The sequence below is a fragment of the Aegilops tauschii genome, chromosome 5 (genome assembly GCF_002575655.3).
Source record: "Aegilops tauschii subsp. strangulata cultivar AL8/78 chromosome 5, Aet v6.0, whole genome shotgun sequence".
Taxonomy (NCBI): Eukaryota; Viridiplantae; Streptophyta; class Magnoliopsida; order Poales; family Poaceae; genus Aegilops; species Aegilops tauschii.
In genome coordinates, this window is record NC_053039.3 from 542,792,109 (window position 1) to 542,810,116 (window position 18,008).

Sequence of the window (18,008 nt, forward strand, 5' to 3'; positions counted from 1 at the left end):
CTTTAACATGGAGGAATCAAGTTTTTTTCATGATAAGGTGGGAATGATCTTTACAAAGAGTATTCCTTAATTAGTTTTTCTAGCCGAGTATTACTTACACTTTTTTTAGAATCAATATTCCTTAATTAGTTTTTTTAGGGGTAGTATTGCTTAATTAGTTTTTGAACACAACATAGACGCAAGCGCTCATACATACGCGCATACACTCACCGTATGAACACACACACGCACACCCTACCCCTTATGAGCACCTCCGAGAGACTGCGCCGGCATATCATCTTGAGATTTACGAAGCCACCGTAGGTGCCTTGTCATCGATGCACTGAAAGCGCATCGCCGGAAATTCTAAAATAAATCCAGAAATAGTATTTCTTAATTAGTTTTTTGAGACAATAATATTCCTTAATTAGTTTTTTTAGGCAAATATTCCTTAATTAGTGACCTCGTAATGAGTGATGTAAACTCGAATCGGGCCTTTCTGATATCCTTTTTTTTGGTGAGGAATCCTGATAGCCTTCTGGGCCAGGCCGACACAAGCCTAGTAGGCCTGTCCTGGTACGTAGGCCGAGAGAATGGGAAGTTGGGCCAGGATGGGCTCTGCGGAGAACTTCTAGCTGGCCTGACGCATTTGCCATAGTAACGGAAAGCGAATAAATGCCTTCTCCCCTGGCTCCGCACTTCCACTTCCGCTCCTCGCTTTATTCCTCGGGGGCGCCGGTGAGGAGGCGGCGCGGCCCGGCGCGGCGAGGCGGAAACCCCCACCGCCGCACAGGGAAGAGACTACGCCTCCGCAGCCATGGCCGCCGCCCCATCCGCCTCCGCCTCCGCCGTCGCCGTTGCCGAGCCCAAGACCAAGTACGATCGCCAGCTCAGGTAACGCGTCGGCGCCCTCCACGGCATCACCCCACCCTTGGTTACATCTCCGCGTGACTGGTGGAACTACGCTCGTCCTCTCGGGCTCGGTTTCGGTAGGGGCGGCGTGTGGTCTAGGGTTTTCTGCTTCCGCTGTGATTCGGCCCGCTGGCCGGCCTGAACTGTCCGAGGGAAGCGGGTGCCCTGCTTCTAGATTCGAAGGCCGCGGGCCTTGCATTGCATGCAGTCGGGGTGGCTGTTGTTGTTCGGGATTTTGGAAGCGCTGTTTGGGTCCTGATTGGAGCGAGTGTTTGGTTGCTGGTTAAGACGGCACTACTTGTTATGTTTATGATGATGTTCAGAACTTCAGATGAATCGTGCTTACATGGGTGGTTCGAGTTCCTGTGCATATGCTAGTACAATAACATGTTGACTGTCCACTACTACATTTGTAGCTCTTTTAGTCTGCACGGAATTTTGAAATCGAGCTATTTGGAAACCAGCAATTCAGCTTATCCAAACATAGTTATCCATGACATCAGGATAGCAACAACATTTACTGATACAAATCTTTGGCGCTCATCAGTGCAAACCAAAACTATAATTCATGACAGTCTTTAATTAATAAATTTAATATGACCCACATTCTATTGTATGGCCTTCTGCCCTTCACTTTTTCTCAGTAATGTCTTACAATAGATGTTCATTATTATCAGCTTAAGTTCCTCCCTACAAAAGCTTATGATGAATATGTGCATATATTGAAAGCTACATGATCTTGTAAATATGAAGTACAGGATATGGGGTGATCAAGGACAGGCTGCACTGGAGAAGGCTAGCATATGCTTGCTTAACTGTGGCCCTACCGGAACTGAAGCGCTGAAGAACCTTGTGCTTGGAGGAATAGGGAGTGTTACTGTTGTTGATGATTCCAAAGTTGAACCGTCGGACCTGGGAAACAATTTTTTGTGTAATGCGAATATGCGATGCTGTTCCTTCTGTTCCTTAAATTCATTTCCATAAAAGTGATGGAATTCATATTTACTGAGTGCTCTGTATTTCTGTTCAGTGGATGAAGGGTGCTTGGGTCATTCAAGAGCAAAATCTATCTGTTCTTTCCTACAAGAGCTCAATGATGCTGTGAAAGCCAAATATGTTGAGGAGTCTGTAGCGACAATGATAGATACAAATCCTTCCTTCTTTTCCGAGTTCACTGTTGTCATTGCTACACAGGTATGTGTTTTGATATACTCTTAACATAAGCTGCAAACGCAGTGATTCATTTGCTGATGCTTTCTGCGTAGAGTTTTAGCTGAATGAACACTTGTGTTTTTTTTAAGCCAAAAAATTGAAGTGATCAAAATCTTGGATGGTAGATTAGGCGGTTTGTAGGGTCAGGGTTATGCATGAGATATATATATATAACTGAATAACCTATGTATTTCTATTACAAATAGTTGTACGCTGGGAAAGAAGTGAATACTTTTGTATATTTAATAGTAAAGCATTTTTTAAGCTGGGAAATATATGGATCGTGGTGGGTGACTACCTGAAATGCCTATTTCATACTATTAGAGAATTAGATGATTTGAGCCTGTGACCACAGATATTAAGCAGTGTTTTCAACCTGCCATGGTAAAAGTTGCAACAAGTCTTTTTGTTTTTTGAGGAAATAAATTAAAGTTAGATAAATATATTTATCCTCTCACATTGAATCTCACATGTTTGGAAATCAATACTACATTTGTTTGCAACTTGATTAAGAAAAAAAGTTGGTCAAACAACCAAATATATATTTGGAAGCTGTTCGACCAAACAGGGTTACCATAATCCAGTGTCAGATAAGTGTCCGCTTAAGGTGAATTGGCATGACACTTTATCTAGTTATATGCAATATGTTACCATAATCCAGTGTCAGTCTGTCAGATAAGATTTAAAGTGACCGCTTAAGGCGAATTGGCATGACACTTTATCTACTTATGCAAATATGCGAGTAAACTTCTCATAACATAGTGGTCTCAAGAAAATTGTTACTAGTAAATCTCCCAACCCATATAGTTACTGGAATTTTCATTTGCGCCAAAATTTCATTGCACTATGCCCAATGCAAAATAAATAAATAAATGCAGGCTTCTGAGTTAGCATTAAATTAAAATTTCTCTTAATGTTCCCTTAAGGATCAACTAACTGCTGTGTGCATAAGAAAATATATGATGTGGTCCACATACTACATATTTGTCCGTGTTTGCAATTGATTATTTATTGAATAGACTGATGATTCAAATGTTTAGTATGCTGTTGTTAGCGGCAAACCTGTTTTCAGTTAACTTCTCCCGTACTTTTGTGAATGTAGATGGAAGAAGAGTTTCCTAGTTTGCTGTTGAAGTCTTTTAGCTAGCAAAACATCTATATGCAGTGTTCCGCTCTCAAACTAAGTTACTAATACCAAAGTTTTCACTACTGCAGCTTCCTGAGAGTTCTTTATTGAAATTAGATGGTATCTGCGGGAGCGCAAATATTGTTTTAGTTGCTGCGCGTTCATATGGTTTAACTGGCCTTGTCAGGGTCAGCATCAAGGTACTTAAGCACTTCATACATGAGCCTTAGTTTGTATGACTTGTTAATGTTGTTTGGTAGTTAATTATGCTCTGGGAGTCTAACTGTCTTGGGGGAGTCGTGGGCCAAATCATTTTGAGAAAGTTGACCGTTTTTCCTTGTAATTTGTTATTAGGAGCATTGTGTTATAGAATCAAAACCAGACCACTTCTTGGATGATTTACGGTTGCACAATCCCTGGACTGAACTCAAGCAGTAAGAATGTATTCATATCTTGATTGTTCACAGAGCAAGTTGCATGATAATTATTTCATTCTCAACGAAATATTTGTTGCCGACTTGCTATTGGCTTTCAGATTTGCAAAGTCAATTGATATATGCGACAAGGATGCCGTTGTGCACAAGCATACTCCATACATTGTTATCCTCGTGAGGCTTGCAGAAAAATGGGCAGATGCGCATGATGGGCAGTTACCTTCGACCAGGCAAGAGAAAAGGGAATTTAAGGTACATGTTTTTTGTTTTGTTTTGCTGGCCGAATAATTGAAAAAAATTCTAGGAGTTTCTGATTGTTGACAAAGCTACTGTTTTTGGCAGGACCTAATTCGAGCCCATATGCTTAACGTAGATGAAGACAATTACAAAGAAGCAGTAGAATCTTCATACAAAGTCTCATTAACTCCGGGAATCAGTGAGTTGATTTATATAATTGCTTTCGTGAATGTAACTTTAACATGATTCACAGCTTACTTTTCTTAGTACTGTATGACAAAACTACTTGAATCACTGTGACGCTACCGAACTGTGGTCTACATATATAATTAGTGTGACCTATGTGCCCCCACAACCTGTTCATACTAAGCATTTACATAGTTTGCATTCGGATTAGTAATGGTTTAGGCGTCTTCCAGCTCGTCGGTTGTGTTGAAGTATACTTGAATCACCCACCGAATATTGTTGTGATTCGGTTAGGATCTCCCTTGGTCTCCAAGGCTTGTAACCCTATATAATGTTAACATAGCGCCCTAGGTGTGGCGTTTTGGCCTAAACACATCGTTTACTTGTTATCAATTTCCAAACCACGACCCTCCATTCGATCTCCACCACACCATCGCTATGTCCACCGCACCAGGGACCAGCCCTTCCCTCGCCACCCATACCCTCCCCGCCACGATCAACTCCACCATCCGCGCTCATCTCCGCCCCCATGCCCGCTTCTGCCTCACCGCCGGTGAATGTGGCTAGCGTTCGCACCCACGTGTCGGTCACCCTCGACCTCCACACATCCAACTTCTCAAAGTGGCGGATGTTGATCCGTATTCTCCTTGGCAAGTATGCCTCCTTCACCCCGTCAACACCACCATCGTCGACACCGACCGCACCCTAGATTGGACTCACGAGGACTACATCGTCGAGTCGTGGCTCTATGGCTTCATCTCCGATGAGATCCTCGACATCATCATGGCGGAGGACCAGACGACTCAATATGCATGGGTGCTCATCACCAATCTCTTCCTCGACAACCAGATGACACATGTCGTCTACCTCGAGGTGGAATTTTGCGGCGTTTTGCAAGGTGAGCTCTTTGTCACCGTGTACTGCTACCGCCTCAAGACTCTCTCGGACGCCCTTGGCGACGCCGACACTCCCGGCTCGGATCAAAACACTCGTCCTCAACTGTTTCCGCGGCCTCAACCCTTGCTTCTCCGACATCAGAACCATCATCACCATGCAAAACCTGCTCCCGTCCTTCGCGCATACACGCTCCCTCCTCACCTTGCGTGAGACCCAGCTCGCCAACTCCACGACGATGAGAAACCAAACCGCTCTCTAGGGCGGCGCCCCCTCCCACGGCTCCGGCAACTCTAGCAACAACCGCGGCTCGGACCGCGGCTACGGGAACCGGAGTGACAACAACTACGATGGTGGCCACCATGGTGGCAACCGCAACGGCGATGGTAACTGGTGCAAGAAGAACGCTGGCAGCAACCAGCTTCGGCGGAGGAAGTTCCGGAGGCAACCGGAACGGCGATGATGATGGCAACACCTACCGTAGCGCTTCTATACGGTCGGTCCGTGGGTGTGTTTCAACCCATACACGGGCCAGGACAAGCAACCTCAGGCGCCCCCGGCCCCTGGCGATGCCCCCTGCCCAGGCGTTCACCTCTCTGCATGGTCAAGCCCTTGGCACCAACCCGCGACCGACTCCCAGCTACAATGGCGCCTCGACTTGGGACTGGTCTGCGCTCATCGCAGCCCTGAACAACGCAACCACTCCATCAACCGCCGGTGGGTGGGTTATGGACCGCGGAGCCACTGCACACATGGCTTCCCACCTCGGTATGCTCCCCAATCTTGTTCCTGCCTCTCCTTTCCCCCTTGTCATCGTGGGCAACGGTTCCATGCCTCACATCTCTCATATCTGCCATGCACCCATATCTACTTCCGCTCGCACTCTCTTTCTTAACAAAGTTTTACTTGTTCCTCATATTGGCAAAAATCATCTTTCTTCTCGTCGTTCCACTATCGATAACCTTTGTTCAATAGAGTTTGACCATTTTGGCTTTTCTGCCAAGGACCTTCGCACCAAGGCCGTGATCCTTCGCTGCAATAGTCATGGAGATCTCTACGTCTTCCCGTCTTCGGTCATCAATCACCACGCCCATGGACTCCTCACCACCACCTCCACCGACCTTTGGCATCGTCAGTTAGGTCACCCGGGTCATGACGCTATGTCACAACTACATAAGCAGTCTTTTATTCCATGTAATAAAGCAGCCTCGCATGTTTGCCACGCTTGTCAACTTGGTAAACACGTGCGCTTGCCTTTCACTAGGTCTACTTCAAAAAGTGTTGAACCGTTTAAATTAGTGCATTGTGATCTTTGGACTTCTCCTATCTTGAGTAACCCCGGTGTAAAAATATTAGCTCATTATTGTTGATGATTTTTCCCACTACATGTGGACGTTTCCTTTATGTTGAAAATCCGCTGCCGCTGCCATACTCATAAATTTCGTTGCCTACGCTCGTACACAATTGTCACGCCCCGTTGTCGACGTTCATGCCGATAACGTGACTGAGTTTCTCAACTCCATGATCACCTCTTTCTTCACCTCCCATGGCATTCAACTTCGTCTTTCATGCCCATACACCTCTGCGCAGAACGGCAAGGCCGAATGAGCCATCTGCACACTTAACGTCACACACACACACTTCTCTTTCAGTCATCCCTGCCATCCTCGTATTGTGCCAAAGCCTTGGCAACAACCACTCACCTCGTCAACATTCGTCCCTCCCAACCAATCGAGTTTGCCATGCCCTACATTCATCTATACGACACCCTGCCCAACTACGGCGCCCTACATGTATTTGGCTGCTTATGCTACACAAACTAATCCGCCGTCGCCAAACATAAGCTCGCACCTCGCTCCGTTGCTTGCATTTTCTCGACTACCCTAGTAACCACAAAGGATACCGTTGCCTTGATCCTGAAACACGCCGGGTCATCATCTCTCGCCATGTCGTCTTTGGCGAAACCATGTTTCCCTTCTCACACTCACCTGACTGGCCACCTAACACCCTCGTCGCGCTCGATTTCCTCCTTGACCTCGCTGCAACGCAAAACCTGCCAGCACCCACTCCGCCTGTTATGCATGGGCATCCTCACCCGCTATGCATGGCGGCCCTTGGCCTTCACCCACGTCAGCGCCGCGGACGCCACACAACCTTGCTGGGCCTCACTTTGCCCCATCGCCCCCATTCCTTCTCCCGGTCCTCCGACCCCTCCAGGATTGCCAATCACCCCCGTCTCGCCTACAACACCGGACTCCCCTCCTTTCGGTTCAAGTGAACCATCGCCACCAGTTGTTATTCATCGGCCACCCTTCCCTCTAATACTCACACCATGGCCACTTTGCAAAACAGGCCTCTTCCAGTCCGTCGATCATTTGAACCTAATGGCCTCCCATTCCACTCCCTCTATTCCTAAAACATACTGGGGTGCTCTGAATGACCCATACTGGCGCCGTGCCATGCACGATGAGTTTCAGGCCCTTGTTACTGGCGGGACGTGGTTACTTGTTCCACGTCCTCCTCGTGCTCATGTTGTTCCAGGGAATTGGATCTTTAAGCACAAATTCCACTCTGATAGCAGCCTTGCTGACTACAAGGCTAGGTGGGTGGTGCGCGGCTATTCTCAACAGCCGGGCATTGATTTCGACGAGACGTTCAGCCCTGTCGTCAAGCCGGCCACGATATGCATCGTTTTCAGCCTCACGGTCTAGCGGGCATGGCTGATCCACCAGCTCGACGTCAAGAATGCCTTCCTACATGGCAATCTTGACGAGGAGGTCAGCAGCCACCTGTTTTTGTCGACGGTCACTACCCTGACTACGTGTCGCCTGCACAAGTCGCTCTATGGGCTTAAGCAAGCGCCACGCGCATGGTACCATCGGTTTGCCCTCTTCGCGCACAACCTTGGTTTCGTTGCATCAAAATCGGATGTCTCCTTGTTCGTCTACAAGCGCGGTCAAGACCTTGCCTACAACCTCTTGTACATAGATGATATTATCATCACCGCCTCCAATGCGCGTGGTGCTCATAAGATCACAATGCACTCATTGAAATGGTTCAACACTTTTTGAAGTAGACTCAACAAAAGGCAAGCGCATGTGCTTACCAAGTTGACAAGCGTGGCAAACATGCGAGGCTGCTTTATTGCATGGAATAAAAGACTGCTTATGTAGTTGTCACATAGCGTCACGACCCGGGTGACCTAACCGACAATGCCAAAATTTGGTGGAGGTGGTGCTGAGGTTTACATGGGCGTGGCGATTGATGACCGAAGACGTAGAGATCTCCATAATTATTGCGGCAAAGGATCACAACCTTGGCACGAAGGTCCTTGACAGAAAAGCCAAAAGGGTCAAACTCTATTGAACAAAGATTATGAAGAGTGAAACGATGAATAGAAAGAAGATTCTTAACAATATGAGGAACAAGTAAAACTTTGTTAAGTAAGAGAGTGCGAGCGGAAGTAGATATGGATGCATGGCCAGTATGAGAGATGGGCAGCGTGGAACTGTTGCCCACGGTGACAAGGGAGGAGGGAGAGGCGGGAACAAGATTGTGGAGCATATACCGGGGTAGGAGGCCATGTGTGAAGTGGCTCCGTTGTCCATGACCCACTCATCGACGGTTGATGGAGTGGCCACGTTGTTCAGGGCCGCCATGAGTTTGGAGCAGTCCCAAGCCGGGGCATCATTGTAGCCGGGAGTAGATGGCGGGTTGGTGCCGAAGGCTTGACCATGCAGAGGGGCGAGCGAGGTGAACTCCTAGGCACAGGGGGCATCGCCGAGGCCGTGGGCCAAGCAGGCCGGCCCTCTGGGTCGCATCGCTGGGGCGCCTGAGGCTGCTAGGCCTGGCCCGTGTATGGGTTGAAACACACCCACCGACCAACCGTAGGAGGAGCGCCACGGTAGGTGTTGCCGTCGTCGCCGCTGTTCTGGTTGCCGTCGGAATTTCCTCCGTTGGAGCTGCTGTCGGTGTTCTTCTTGCGTCAATTACTGCTGCCGTTGCGGTTGCCACCATGGTGACCACCGCCGTAGTTGTTGCCGCTCCGGTTCCCGTCGCCGCGGTCCAGGACGTGGTTGTTGCCGGAGTTGCCGGAGCCGTAGGAGGGGGCTCTGCCGTAGAGAGTGGTTTGGTTTCCCACCGACTTGGAGTTGGCGAGCTGGGTCTCACGCAAGGTGAGGAGGGAGCGCACATGCGCGAAGGACGAGAGCGGGTTTTGCATGGTGACGATGGTGGTGATGTCAGAGAAGCGAGGGTTGAGGCTGCGGAGACAGTTGAGGACGAGCGTCTGATCCGAGACGGGAGTGTGGACATCGCCGAGGGCGTCTGAGAGAGCCTTGAGGCGGTGGCAGTACGCGGTGACGGAGAGGTAACCTTGCACAAGCCCGCGAAATTCCCCCTCGAGGTAGATGACACGTGTCATCTGGTTGTCAAGGAAGAGGTTGGTGGTGAGCACCCATGCCTCTTGAACCGTCTGGTCCTCCGACATGATGATGTCGAGGATCTCATTGGAGATGGAGCTATAGAGCCATGACCGGATGATTTAGTCCTCGCGAGTCCAATTTAGGGTTTGGTCGCCCTCTACGGTGGTGGTGTTGATGTAGGGAAGGAGGTCATACTTGCCGAGGAGAACACAGATCAACATCCGCCACTTTGAGAAGTTGGAGGTGTGGAGGTCGAGGGTGACAGGCACATGGGTACGGACGCTAGCTACGTTCGCCGCTGGTGAGCCAGAATTGGGCATTGGGGCGGAGATGAGTGCGCCGGTGGTGGAGTTGATCGTGGCGGGGAGGGTAGGGGTGACGAAGGAAGGGTTGGTCCCTGGCGTAGTGGACATGCCGGCGGCGTGGTGGAGATCGAAGGGAGGGTCGTGGTTTGGAAACTAATATCAAGTACTTTAGGCCAAAACACCACACCTAGGTGTGCCATCGTGTTAACATTGTATAGGGTTACAAGCCTTGGAGACCAAGGGAGATCCTAACCGAATCACAACAATATTCGGCAGGTGATAACATTCCTATACAAATCAACTATACAAAACTATACTTTAACGGCGTCACATAATTACTGAATCGTAACATGCAGTTGTTTGAGGATTTACCTAGTTATCTACTTCAGGCCTTCTTAAAGGAAAGCAGTGGGAGATGCGCCCACATCGGTTTCTTTTTAAGAATAAGAACTTATCTGCTTCAGGCTTTGTTCTAGATAGTGTGATTGCTTGGTATTAGTGATTTGAGATGGTTGATCAAAGGTAACCTGCTTTGTTACAGTGTATTTGAGTACTATCTGACTGTCCTGTAAAAATTAACAGTATTGTCACCTGGTATTTCTTGTCAGTTTGAATTGTATATGAATACCGACTCACTTGCTGTTCTCTATCCTGTCCGTACCAAGGCATGGGTGTCAACCGTATATGAACACCGACTCACTTGGCTGTTCTCTATCCTGTCAGTACCCACCTGATGGTAGCATGCTAGATGTCACTTAAATAATGTTAGTCACGTGCCATCTGAAACAATTTATTACATTAATTGTTGGAAAAAAAATTGTCTTCACGATTTACTCTGAATAGTCTTATTTCCAGATGATGTGTGTTCTGTTATTTATTTGATACAGGAAACACAGCTATGCAGAATTGAAAATTCTCACTCATGACCGTTTTCTGCTAGGTAATGAAATCCGTCAGATAATTGATGATAGCTCCTCTGAAGTCAATTTTTCTTCTTCAGATTTTTGGGTTTTAGTGTCTGCTTTGAAGGTATCTTCATTATGATTCGCAGCATAGTAGATGTGATAGCCCATGCTACTTTAATACTCTGTTATATGAAATAGCAGCCGTTCTTGATACTCTTTGATGTTGTTGACACAAGTTCAGAGAGCTGTTTTTTTTTTGTGTGTGTGTGTGTGTGAAGTGTAAGCATCAGCTGAAGCAGATGACAGGTAGTTCATAACTTGTTTTTTATTGGGTAAAGCCAAGCTAAAGCCATGGATGAGTTGTGTTATACTGAGAGGACCCATTTAGTAGAGCAATAAGCCTATATGCGTGAAATGTGGGGAGCTGTTTAAAAAAATGAATGTGAAGTGATGAACTATTCACATACAACTGTTACCTGCTGAAGTGGCACAGGGTTTCCTTCGCCCATCTTTTGTGCAATCATTTCTCTTTCTTACCATGGTTTCCTTTTCTTAAGTTGCACAGCCTTCTTTCCATTTTACAGGAATTTATCACAAATGAGGGTAATGGTGAGCTACCTCTCGAGGGAACAATACCTGATATGACATCACTTACCGAGTCAGTTTCTTGCGACACTATCATCCCTCAGGTTCAAGTTTGTTGGCATGACTGTTTCTTCTATTGCATGAATTTTATTAAGTATTTGCTTTCTGACCAATGCAGGTATTATGTAAGCCTACAAAAGATTTACCAAGCTAAGGCTGAATCAGATTGTCTTGCCATGGAGCATCGTGTGAAGAGTATTTTGAAGCGGATTGGTAGAGATCCTGAATCTATTTCGAGGGCATATATCAAAACATTTTGCAAAAACACTAGAAAACTCAAAGTAAGATGCTTTCTTAAGGGGCACATATATTTGTAACTTCTTTTTAGTGATTGCTATCAGTATATCTTATTGCATGATTCCCGTATGATTGTGATAGATAGTCCGGTTTGGTGATGGATAAACCTTTCAGTGTTCTGTTATTCCACTCCCATGTTTGATAATAAATTTTAATTTTATTTCCATGCAAATGATGTGTCAATTACTGCTCACTCATTTGAGAGTAAAATGCACAAAACATTTAAGTCTTATTTTTTTATTGGCAATGCAACTCCTCTGATTTAAATTTCTTGTTGCAAGTGCTGGCTGTCGGCAAGTTTTAATCAGTTCAGATTGGTGCATACTAAATACATGAATGTTGTAGAAGATGCTCAAAAAGCCAACCATTCTTATGGGGTTCTGTTTTTTATCTTGAATCTGCTCTCTCCCCTCGTGTCCTTTGCGTCAACTATATGTGTTCTCATTGTTGAGTGGTTTCTGTTCTCTAGGTCTGTAGATACCGCAGTATGGAGGAGGAATTTAGCTCTCCAGCCCTATCTGAAGTTCAAAAGTACTTCGCCGACGAAGACAGTTGGTCAGCATCTATTACTCTTATGTTTCCGTTTCATCTCTTCATATGTAATCAACACAGGAAATTATTATACATGTTCCACATTCCATGCTATTACTATTACTCCATATTCTGTAACATTGTTAGTTATCTTTTTGACAAATATGTCATTCTAGAACTAGCCAATTCATAATGCCGTAGAATTAGCATTTTTTCAAGGCAGTAAAGCATTTTTTTTGGTGGAACTACTGTAATACGCGGCCCTTCTTGTGTTTATCTAGTGTAGCGGCATGAGTTTGTTTCTTGTTAAAAGTAATTGTTCTTTCAGCAGACCATATTGCAAAATGCATTGCAAGTTTTGTGCACACATGGGTATATGTCTCATGAATTGTGTGTAACTTTATGTTGGAGTTGTTAACCTCTGGTTTATTTGCATTCCTTTTGTATTTTCTAAATTAGTTAGCTTCTCTAATAACAAACAATTTTATTGATGCAGCTACGCAATGAACTTCTATGTTCTGCTACGTGCTGTTGACCGGCTTGCTGCCAGCTATAGCAGATTACCTGGAATATTCGACAGGTACATGAGAAAAATGCGCATTCACTTATGGTGATAATTATGATATCATGCTTTTAAAGTTGATCCTGTTTTTATAATACTGATAAAGCATTGGGTCCACTAGTGAGATTGTTGAGGATGTTCCTAGGCTGAAGGCGGCTGCTGTCTCGGTGCTGAGTGACATGGGTTTGAAGGGAGCATCCTTGTCTGAAGACCTGGTTACTGAAGTGTGCCGTTTTGCGGGTGCAGAGATTCACCCCGTTGCTGCCTTTATTGGCGGAGTGGCCTCCCAGGAAGTAATCAAGGCATGTTATCCTTTCTTCACTGAAATTTATTGACCAGGAACATGTGGGTAGTATCTTGTGTGAGCGCGCGTGTACCTTACTAACGTGATGTGTCCCCGCCCCTTCTCCAGCTGGTGACCAAGCAGTTTGTGCCGCTGAATGGAACATTCATATTCAACGGAATCGACCTCAAATCTCAAGTCTTGGCCTTATAACATGGCTTGTTATCTTCTAGAGCATTTTGGAACGGTCATCCAATTGGTTGCATACTTGAGTAGAACTAGAAGACCCTGCGTCACGGCTTCGGTGCAATGAGAACATTTTGTCCATTTACTGGGATTTGGACTGTACTAAATTTCGCACTGAGGTGGTGTAATTCGCACAGCGGGTGGTTTATGTGCTGGTTGGGAATCAGCTCTATATGAGTTTTTTTTTTCCGAGTGAGCTCTATATGAGTTTATGAAGCCATTCCCCCTCTCTTTTGCTGGTATGAACACCTCTACCGACTTGTTGGCAGTGGAATGTGAATTGGTGCCTATGTGAAGACTACCAAGCCTTCATCGCGAAGCACATCCTGCTTACATCTTTGTGACCAACATGTACTTTGTAATAGTTTATCGCAAACGTGTATGGAATAGTTTATCGTAAACAAAGCTTACGGTTGAGGCAGAGTCTGTTGACGATGAAACTGGCTATTGCGTCACACTCGCATTGTGATTGATGATGCATGTGCAACAATTTCTTGCTGGGCAATGCAGTGTCGGACAAGGAAACAGTCCGCCTATCGACGACCTAAAGCAAGATGCAGGTTACAGTCTGCCTACCGGCGACCAAGCATGCAGTGCAGAAGTAGCACAAGGCAATGGATTACGCGCTGCTTCAGTCGTTTAGTTACGTCGGTCTGCTTATTCATTCAGTTGTTTGGTTACTTTTTCATAGTGTAGTTGTTTAATTAGTACTAGTACTACTTGGGAAAAAGATAGATGACGTAAGCACTGACGTCGCCTCGCATGCATATACTCCCTCCGTTCCTAAAATATAAGTGTTTTTAGAGATTCTAATATGGACTACTCCCTTCGTCCAGAAATAATTGTCATCAAAATGGATGAAAATGGATGTATCTAGAACTAAAATACATCTAGATACATCCATTTCAATGACAAGTATTTCCGGACGGAGGGAGTACATACAGAGCAAAATGAATGAATACACGCTAAACAATGTCTATATGCATCCGTAACTAGTCCATATTAAAATCTCTAAAAAAACTTATATTTAGAACGGAGGGAGTAGATAGGACCGGAGAGGCGATGTATCTCGATTGGTATACGCGCTAGTCTCTGTCAGCACATGTGCTGATAATTAAGCCCACAGTTTTACCCGACTCATGCCTTCAGCAGCAACGGAGTTCCAAAAATACAAGGTAGTAGTATTATGGATCGATTGACCGATGGTGACACCACCGTACCGCGTAATTTGCCCACTGCATGCAGAGTCTGTATCCTAGCACTCCGCCGTGTCCGTGTGCTCCTGAAATAAAATGAGTGTACCCGCCAGAAAGAAGAAGAAGAGAGTGCCATTAGCGTATTCTCCATACCTTACCGTGGGACTGGGAGCACAAGGTTTGCACACTTCTTAGTCAGCGCAAATTAAATTAAGCGCGCTTCACTGTCAGTCTTGTTGGCTAAGAAAATCTTGCTTGATGACCAATCTAAGCAACTTGAATCTACCAATCATGTGCCCAGCAGACACCAAAAAAGAGCATATAATGGTTTCGTGACAGAACATGGGGCCGGCGGAAATTGCCTGGTGCGTCGCTCTCGCGATATGCTCTTTCTGCACCTGACGGTGCATGTCGGTATGTGCAACAGCGTCGCAATTTCTTGCAGGGGACGACCATGAAGCGGTCCGCCGCCTATGGAAACCAAGGACCGGAAGCAGGACGAATGTTAGTCACCAAGCACTAGCCACGGAGCAAGATGCATTCGGTTTGGGATTTTGTAGTGGATCTATAGCATATGTGCACAAGCTAACGTAATCGATTACGTGCTGCTTCGGTTGTCAAGTCTAATCACTCGTTCTTAGTGGATGAACTTGTTTAATCAGTGGTACTTGGGGAGACAAGGCATGCATGTGTAGCGAGGAGAGGTTCCATGGGAGGGAGCACGTATGCACCGACGTCTCACCACACATGGTTCACCGTCCTGACCAGAAGCGATGTATCTGTCGATATGCTTCTGACTGTCAGCAAATGGACAGTGAATGGACGGTGTTTTCTCAGCGGCCAAGACACAGCTATGTCCAGATGTTCTTGGAGCAATTGTCGGCATGGGATGTTATGGATTCATTGTCCAATGTCCATTGATCGATGATGACACACCGTACTCTGCCGCGTCATTTATCGGGTGCATGCATAGCTTATACCAGTACCCCACCGTCTCTCCCGATAAATAATTGTAGTACGCAGTAGTATTACCTTACCGTGTGTCGTGTGACTACAAAGTGTAATTTCACACTTACCTGGTAAATGTACTTGTCGTCTAATCAATCCAAAACTGTTAAACTCGGATATGCATGGGTCAGCACTCTGCGTCTATGACCAGCTTGTATGCATGCCCAGGACGTCGACATGTCGACATTAGCTTTTACGCGACCAATGACAAGCTTAACCGCGTCCACCCGCAAAAAAAAAAAGAAAAGAAAGAAAAGACAAGCTTAACCGCGTCAACTGTCCAGACTCGAGCATATACTAGTTTGGATTGAGACGTCATTGCTGTAATTATTAGATCATGCACAACGAAACTTGTCCGAACCTGTCTACTCCAAGAACTAAGTAAAGTGCTCTTAGTGGGACACACACGTTTGGTCTATGAGGACATCTACACTCTGTATGATTTTTTTATTAATTAAACAAAAATTCAAAAAAATCTGATTTTTTTTAAATAAACTTGACTTTTCATTGTACTCGCTCCATCCGAAAAAACTTGTCCCAAGCTGGTCCATCAAATGGATGTATCTAGCACTCTAACTTGGTGCTAGATACATCTATTTGAGGGACAAGCTTTTCCGGACGGAAAGATACTTGTGAGAAAAATCTCAAAAAAAAAACCCCTTAAACTTCTTTCAGAAAGATAAAATTTTGACCAAAATAGTGTGAATAGTGACCTATAATAGCAAATATACCATTCATCCCGTTTGAATGGATTGGCCGGCCACCTTAATTAGTGCTTGCCGCGAACCAACGTGTGATTGGATGGTTAGAGGGACTGTGGTATTCCCAGCCCACCGGGGTTCAAATCCCGGTGCTCGCATTTATTCCTGAATTTATTTCAATATTTTCAGCGATGCGCATTCAGTGGGAGGAGACGTTCCCGTCGGCGACGAGGTGCCTACGGCGACTTCGTAAATTTGAAAATGATATACCGGCTCAGTCTTTCGGAGGTGCTCATAGGGATATGGTGTGCATGTGTGCGTTCATAGGGATGAGTGTATGCGCGTGTATATGAGCGCTTGCGTTTGTACTGTGTTAAAAAAAATAGTGCTTGCCTAGTTGGCCAGCTGCATGCATGCGAAGCAGGCCGGCACTGACCCGACCACTACTCCAGTGTATATGTACGTACCCACACCAACACGACGCGGCCGTATGTGTACGTAGTCAGTCAATGCCGTGGCCGCTGCCGACGAGCTAAAACGGAACAACGCCGGCCGGCCGGGAAGTTTCGTTCGATGGCCCTGTTTGAATCATGGGGTTAGAGCTAGTTTGGGTTAGTTGCGGGCTCAAATAACCCAAAAATATTCAAATAAGGGAGGGTTAGAGTGGGTTAGTTCCATCTAACCCAACTATCCCGGTGAAGAGGTGCTTATTTGGGTTAGAGTGGGTTAGAAAATGAGACTTTTTACAGTGCATCACTGTGTTAGAGTATCCAAACAGGGCCAATATAATCATTGCAAAAGAGATTCACTAAATCATTGCATTCGCAGGAGCCGGATGGCCAATGAATGACCGAAAATCCAGACCGAGCAAAATTTCCAATAACCCAAACTCTAACAAGCTAGCTATGAATTCGTAATACAAGATCGATCAATGTACCCATATATGCCATATTTACACGTCCATTCACGCATTAGGAAAAAAAAACAAAGCGTATCTCCTTCTTTCCAGCCTAGACGAACAGCTCGAGCAAGACGGGCGGCGGCTGGTCGGCGGCGGCCTGCTGCCCCGCCACCTCCTGATCCGGCAGCAGCGCGACCCAGCGATCGTCGGCGCGGCGTGGTGCCATCTCCTCGCGGTGCCGCCTCATGTGCCCCCCGAGCGCCTGTCCCATCTCGAAGCCCAGCCCGCAGATGTGACACTGGTGTTGTTTCTCCTCGCGCTTTTTCCGTTCCTTGATTGCCCTGGCGACGCCGACACCGAGCTCCAGCCCGTGGCGGCCGCGGAGGTGGCTGGTCCGGTGCCCGCCCAGCGCCTGGAACGTCGCGAAGGCCCGGCCGCACGTCTTGCACACGAACTCCCCCTCCCCCGACGTCGCCACCACGACGCCCCTCCTGCGCTTGGCCGGCCCAGCGGCGCCCGAGTCCGCCGACGTCACGGCGGAAGACGCCGAGTCCGTGCTGAGGGACAGCGCCAGCGGCACGGTTGGTTCCTCCTCCCTCGCGCGCTTCATCCCAGCTCCCATGGATTCCTTTGTGGATTTTGATCACTGGATTTCCCGTCCTTCGTCGTAGGCTTCCACAGCTTAGCTTGCTGTCGTGTGAGAGAATTAAGAAGCGAGAAGGAATGTTGATCGGCCGGGGCGGCCAAGTTATATATAGGCTTACGACGCGATAGCTTGGGTGCCAAGTTGGTGGGGCTGGCAAACGAACCGCCATTTTGCTTGCTTCGACTGAAAAGCAACCGAGACACATCGATCTACTCCACACAAAGTAAACTAGGGTCTTAGTATTGTGAGGACACCACACACTTACCGAGTGCGCAGCTTGGCAAAAAATCATTAAAGTTGGGAGACAAAGGTACTCGTACTCCTATCTTAAGTAAACCAACTGCTCGATCACCCGTGTGCCCCTAAAAACTAGTGCTT

At 46.6% G+C, this 18,008-nt stretch overlaps 3 protein-coding genes and 1 pseudogene across 5 annotated transcripts; 2 read left to right on the forward strand and 2 right to left on the reverse strand.

Annotated features, from left to right (window-relative positions):
- The first annotated feature begins 658 nt into the window (after nt 1–658).
- LOC109784253 (NEDD8-activating enzyme E1 regulatory subunit AXR1) lies at nt 659–13,618 on the forward strand. 3 transcript variants are annotated; one of them, XM_020342851.4, is made up of 14 exons: nt 659–873; nt 1,650–1,822; nt 1,922–2,085; nt 3,319–3,429; nt 3,584–3,663; nt 3,765–3,915; nt 4,006–4,099; nt 10,650–10,738; nt 11,199–11,272; nt 11,378–11,540; nt 12,026–12,111; nt 12,584–12,667; nt 12,771–12,951; nt 13,062–13,618. In XM_020342851.4, exons 1-14 carry the CDS (start codon nt 797–799, stop codon nt 13,143–13,145), a joined length of 1,611 nt encoding a protein of 536 aa, XP_020198440.1. In that variant the 5' UTR covers nt 659–796; the 3' UTR covers nt 13,146–13,618. The 3 variants fall into 3 exon arrangements, with proteins under 3 accessions (XP_020198440.1, XP_020198441.1, XP_020198439.1); XM_020342852.4 differs by having other exon boundaries at nt 12,795–12,951; XM_020342850.4 differs by having other exon boundaries at nt 12,756–12,951; nt 13,062–13,511.
- LOC141022231 (uncharacterized) lies at nt 4,466–6,497 on the forward strand (annotated as a pseudogene).
- Nucleotides 8,897–9,604, reverse strand: LOC141022189 (uncharacterized). The gene has a single exon (XM_073498376.1). The coding sequence runs from the start codon at nt 9,467–9,469 to the stop codon at nt 8,966–8,968; it is 504 nt and encodes a 167-aa protein (XP_073354477.1). The 5' UTR covers nt 9,470–9,604; the 3' UTR covers nt 8,897–8,965.
- A 3,256-nt stretch (nt 13,619–16,874) lies between the features above and the next one.
- LOC109784247 (uncharacterized) lies at nt 16,875–17,680 on the reverse strand. Its single transcript, XM_020342843.3, has one exon. The coding sequence runs from the start codon at nt 17,604–17,606 to the stop codon at nt 17,094–17,096; it is 513 nt and encodes a 170-aa protein (XP_020198432.1). The 5' UTR covers nt 17,607–17,680; the 3' UTR covers nt 16,875–17,093.
- Nucleotides 17,681–18,008: the final 328 nt, after the last annotated feature.

Excerpts from the sequence above, each read along its gene's own strand:
- LOC109784253 (XM_020342850.4), top strand. The coding sequence starts at position 797 with ATGGCCGCCGCCCCATCCGCCTCCGCCTCCGCCGTCGCCGTTGCCGAG. Across the intron at positions 2,086-3,318 it reads CTGTTGTCATTGCTACACAG|CTTCCTGAGAGTTCTTTATT; the intron begins GTATGTGTTTTG and ends TCACTACTGCAG. Across the intron at positions 3,664-3,764 it reads CCCTGGACTGAACTCAAGCA|ATTTGCAAAGTCAATTGATA; the intron begins GTAAGAATGTAT and ends ATTGGCTTTCAG.
- LOC141022189 (XM_073498376.1), bottom strand. The coding sequence starts at position 9,469 with ATGTCGGAGGACCAGACGGTTCAAGAGGCATGGGTGCTCACCACCAAC.
- LOC109784247 (XM_020342843.3), bottom strand. The coding sequence starts at position 17,606 with ATGGGAGCTGGGATGAAGCGCGCGAGGGAGGAGGAACCAACCGTGCCG.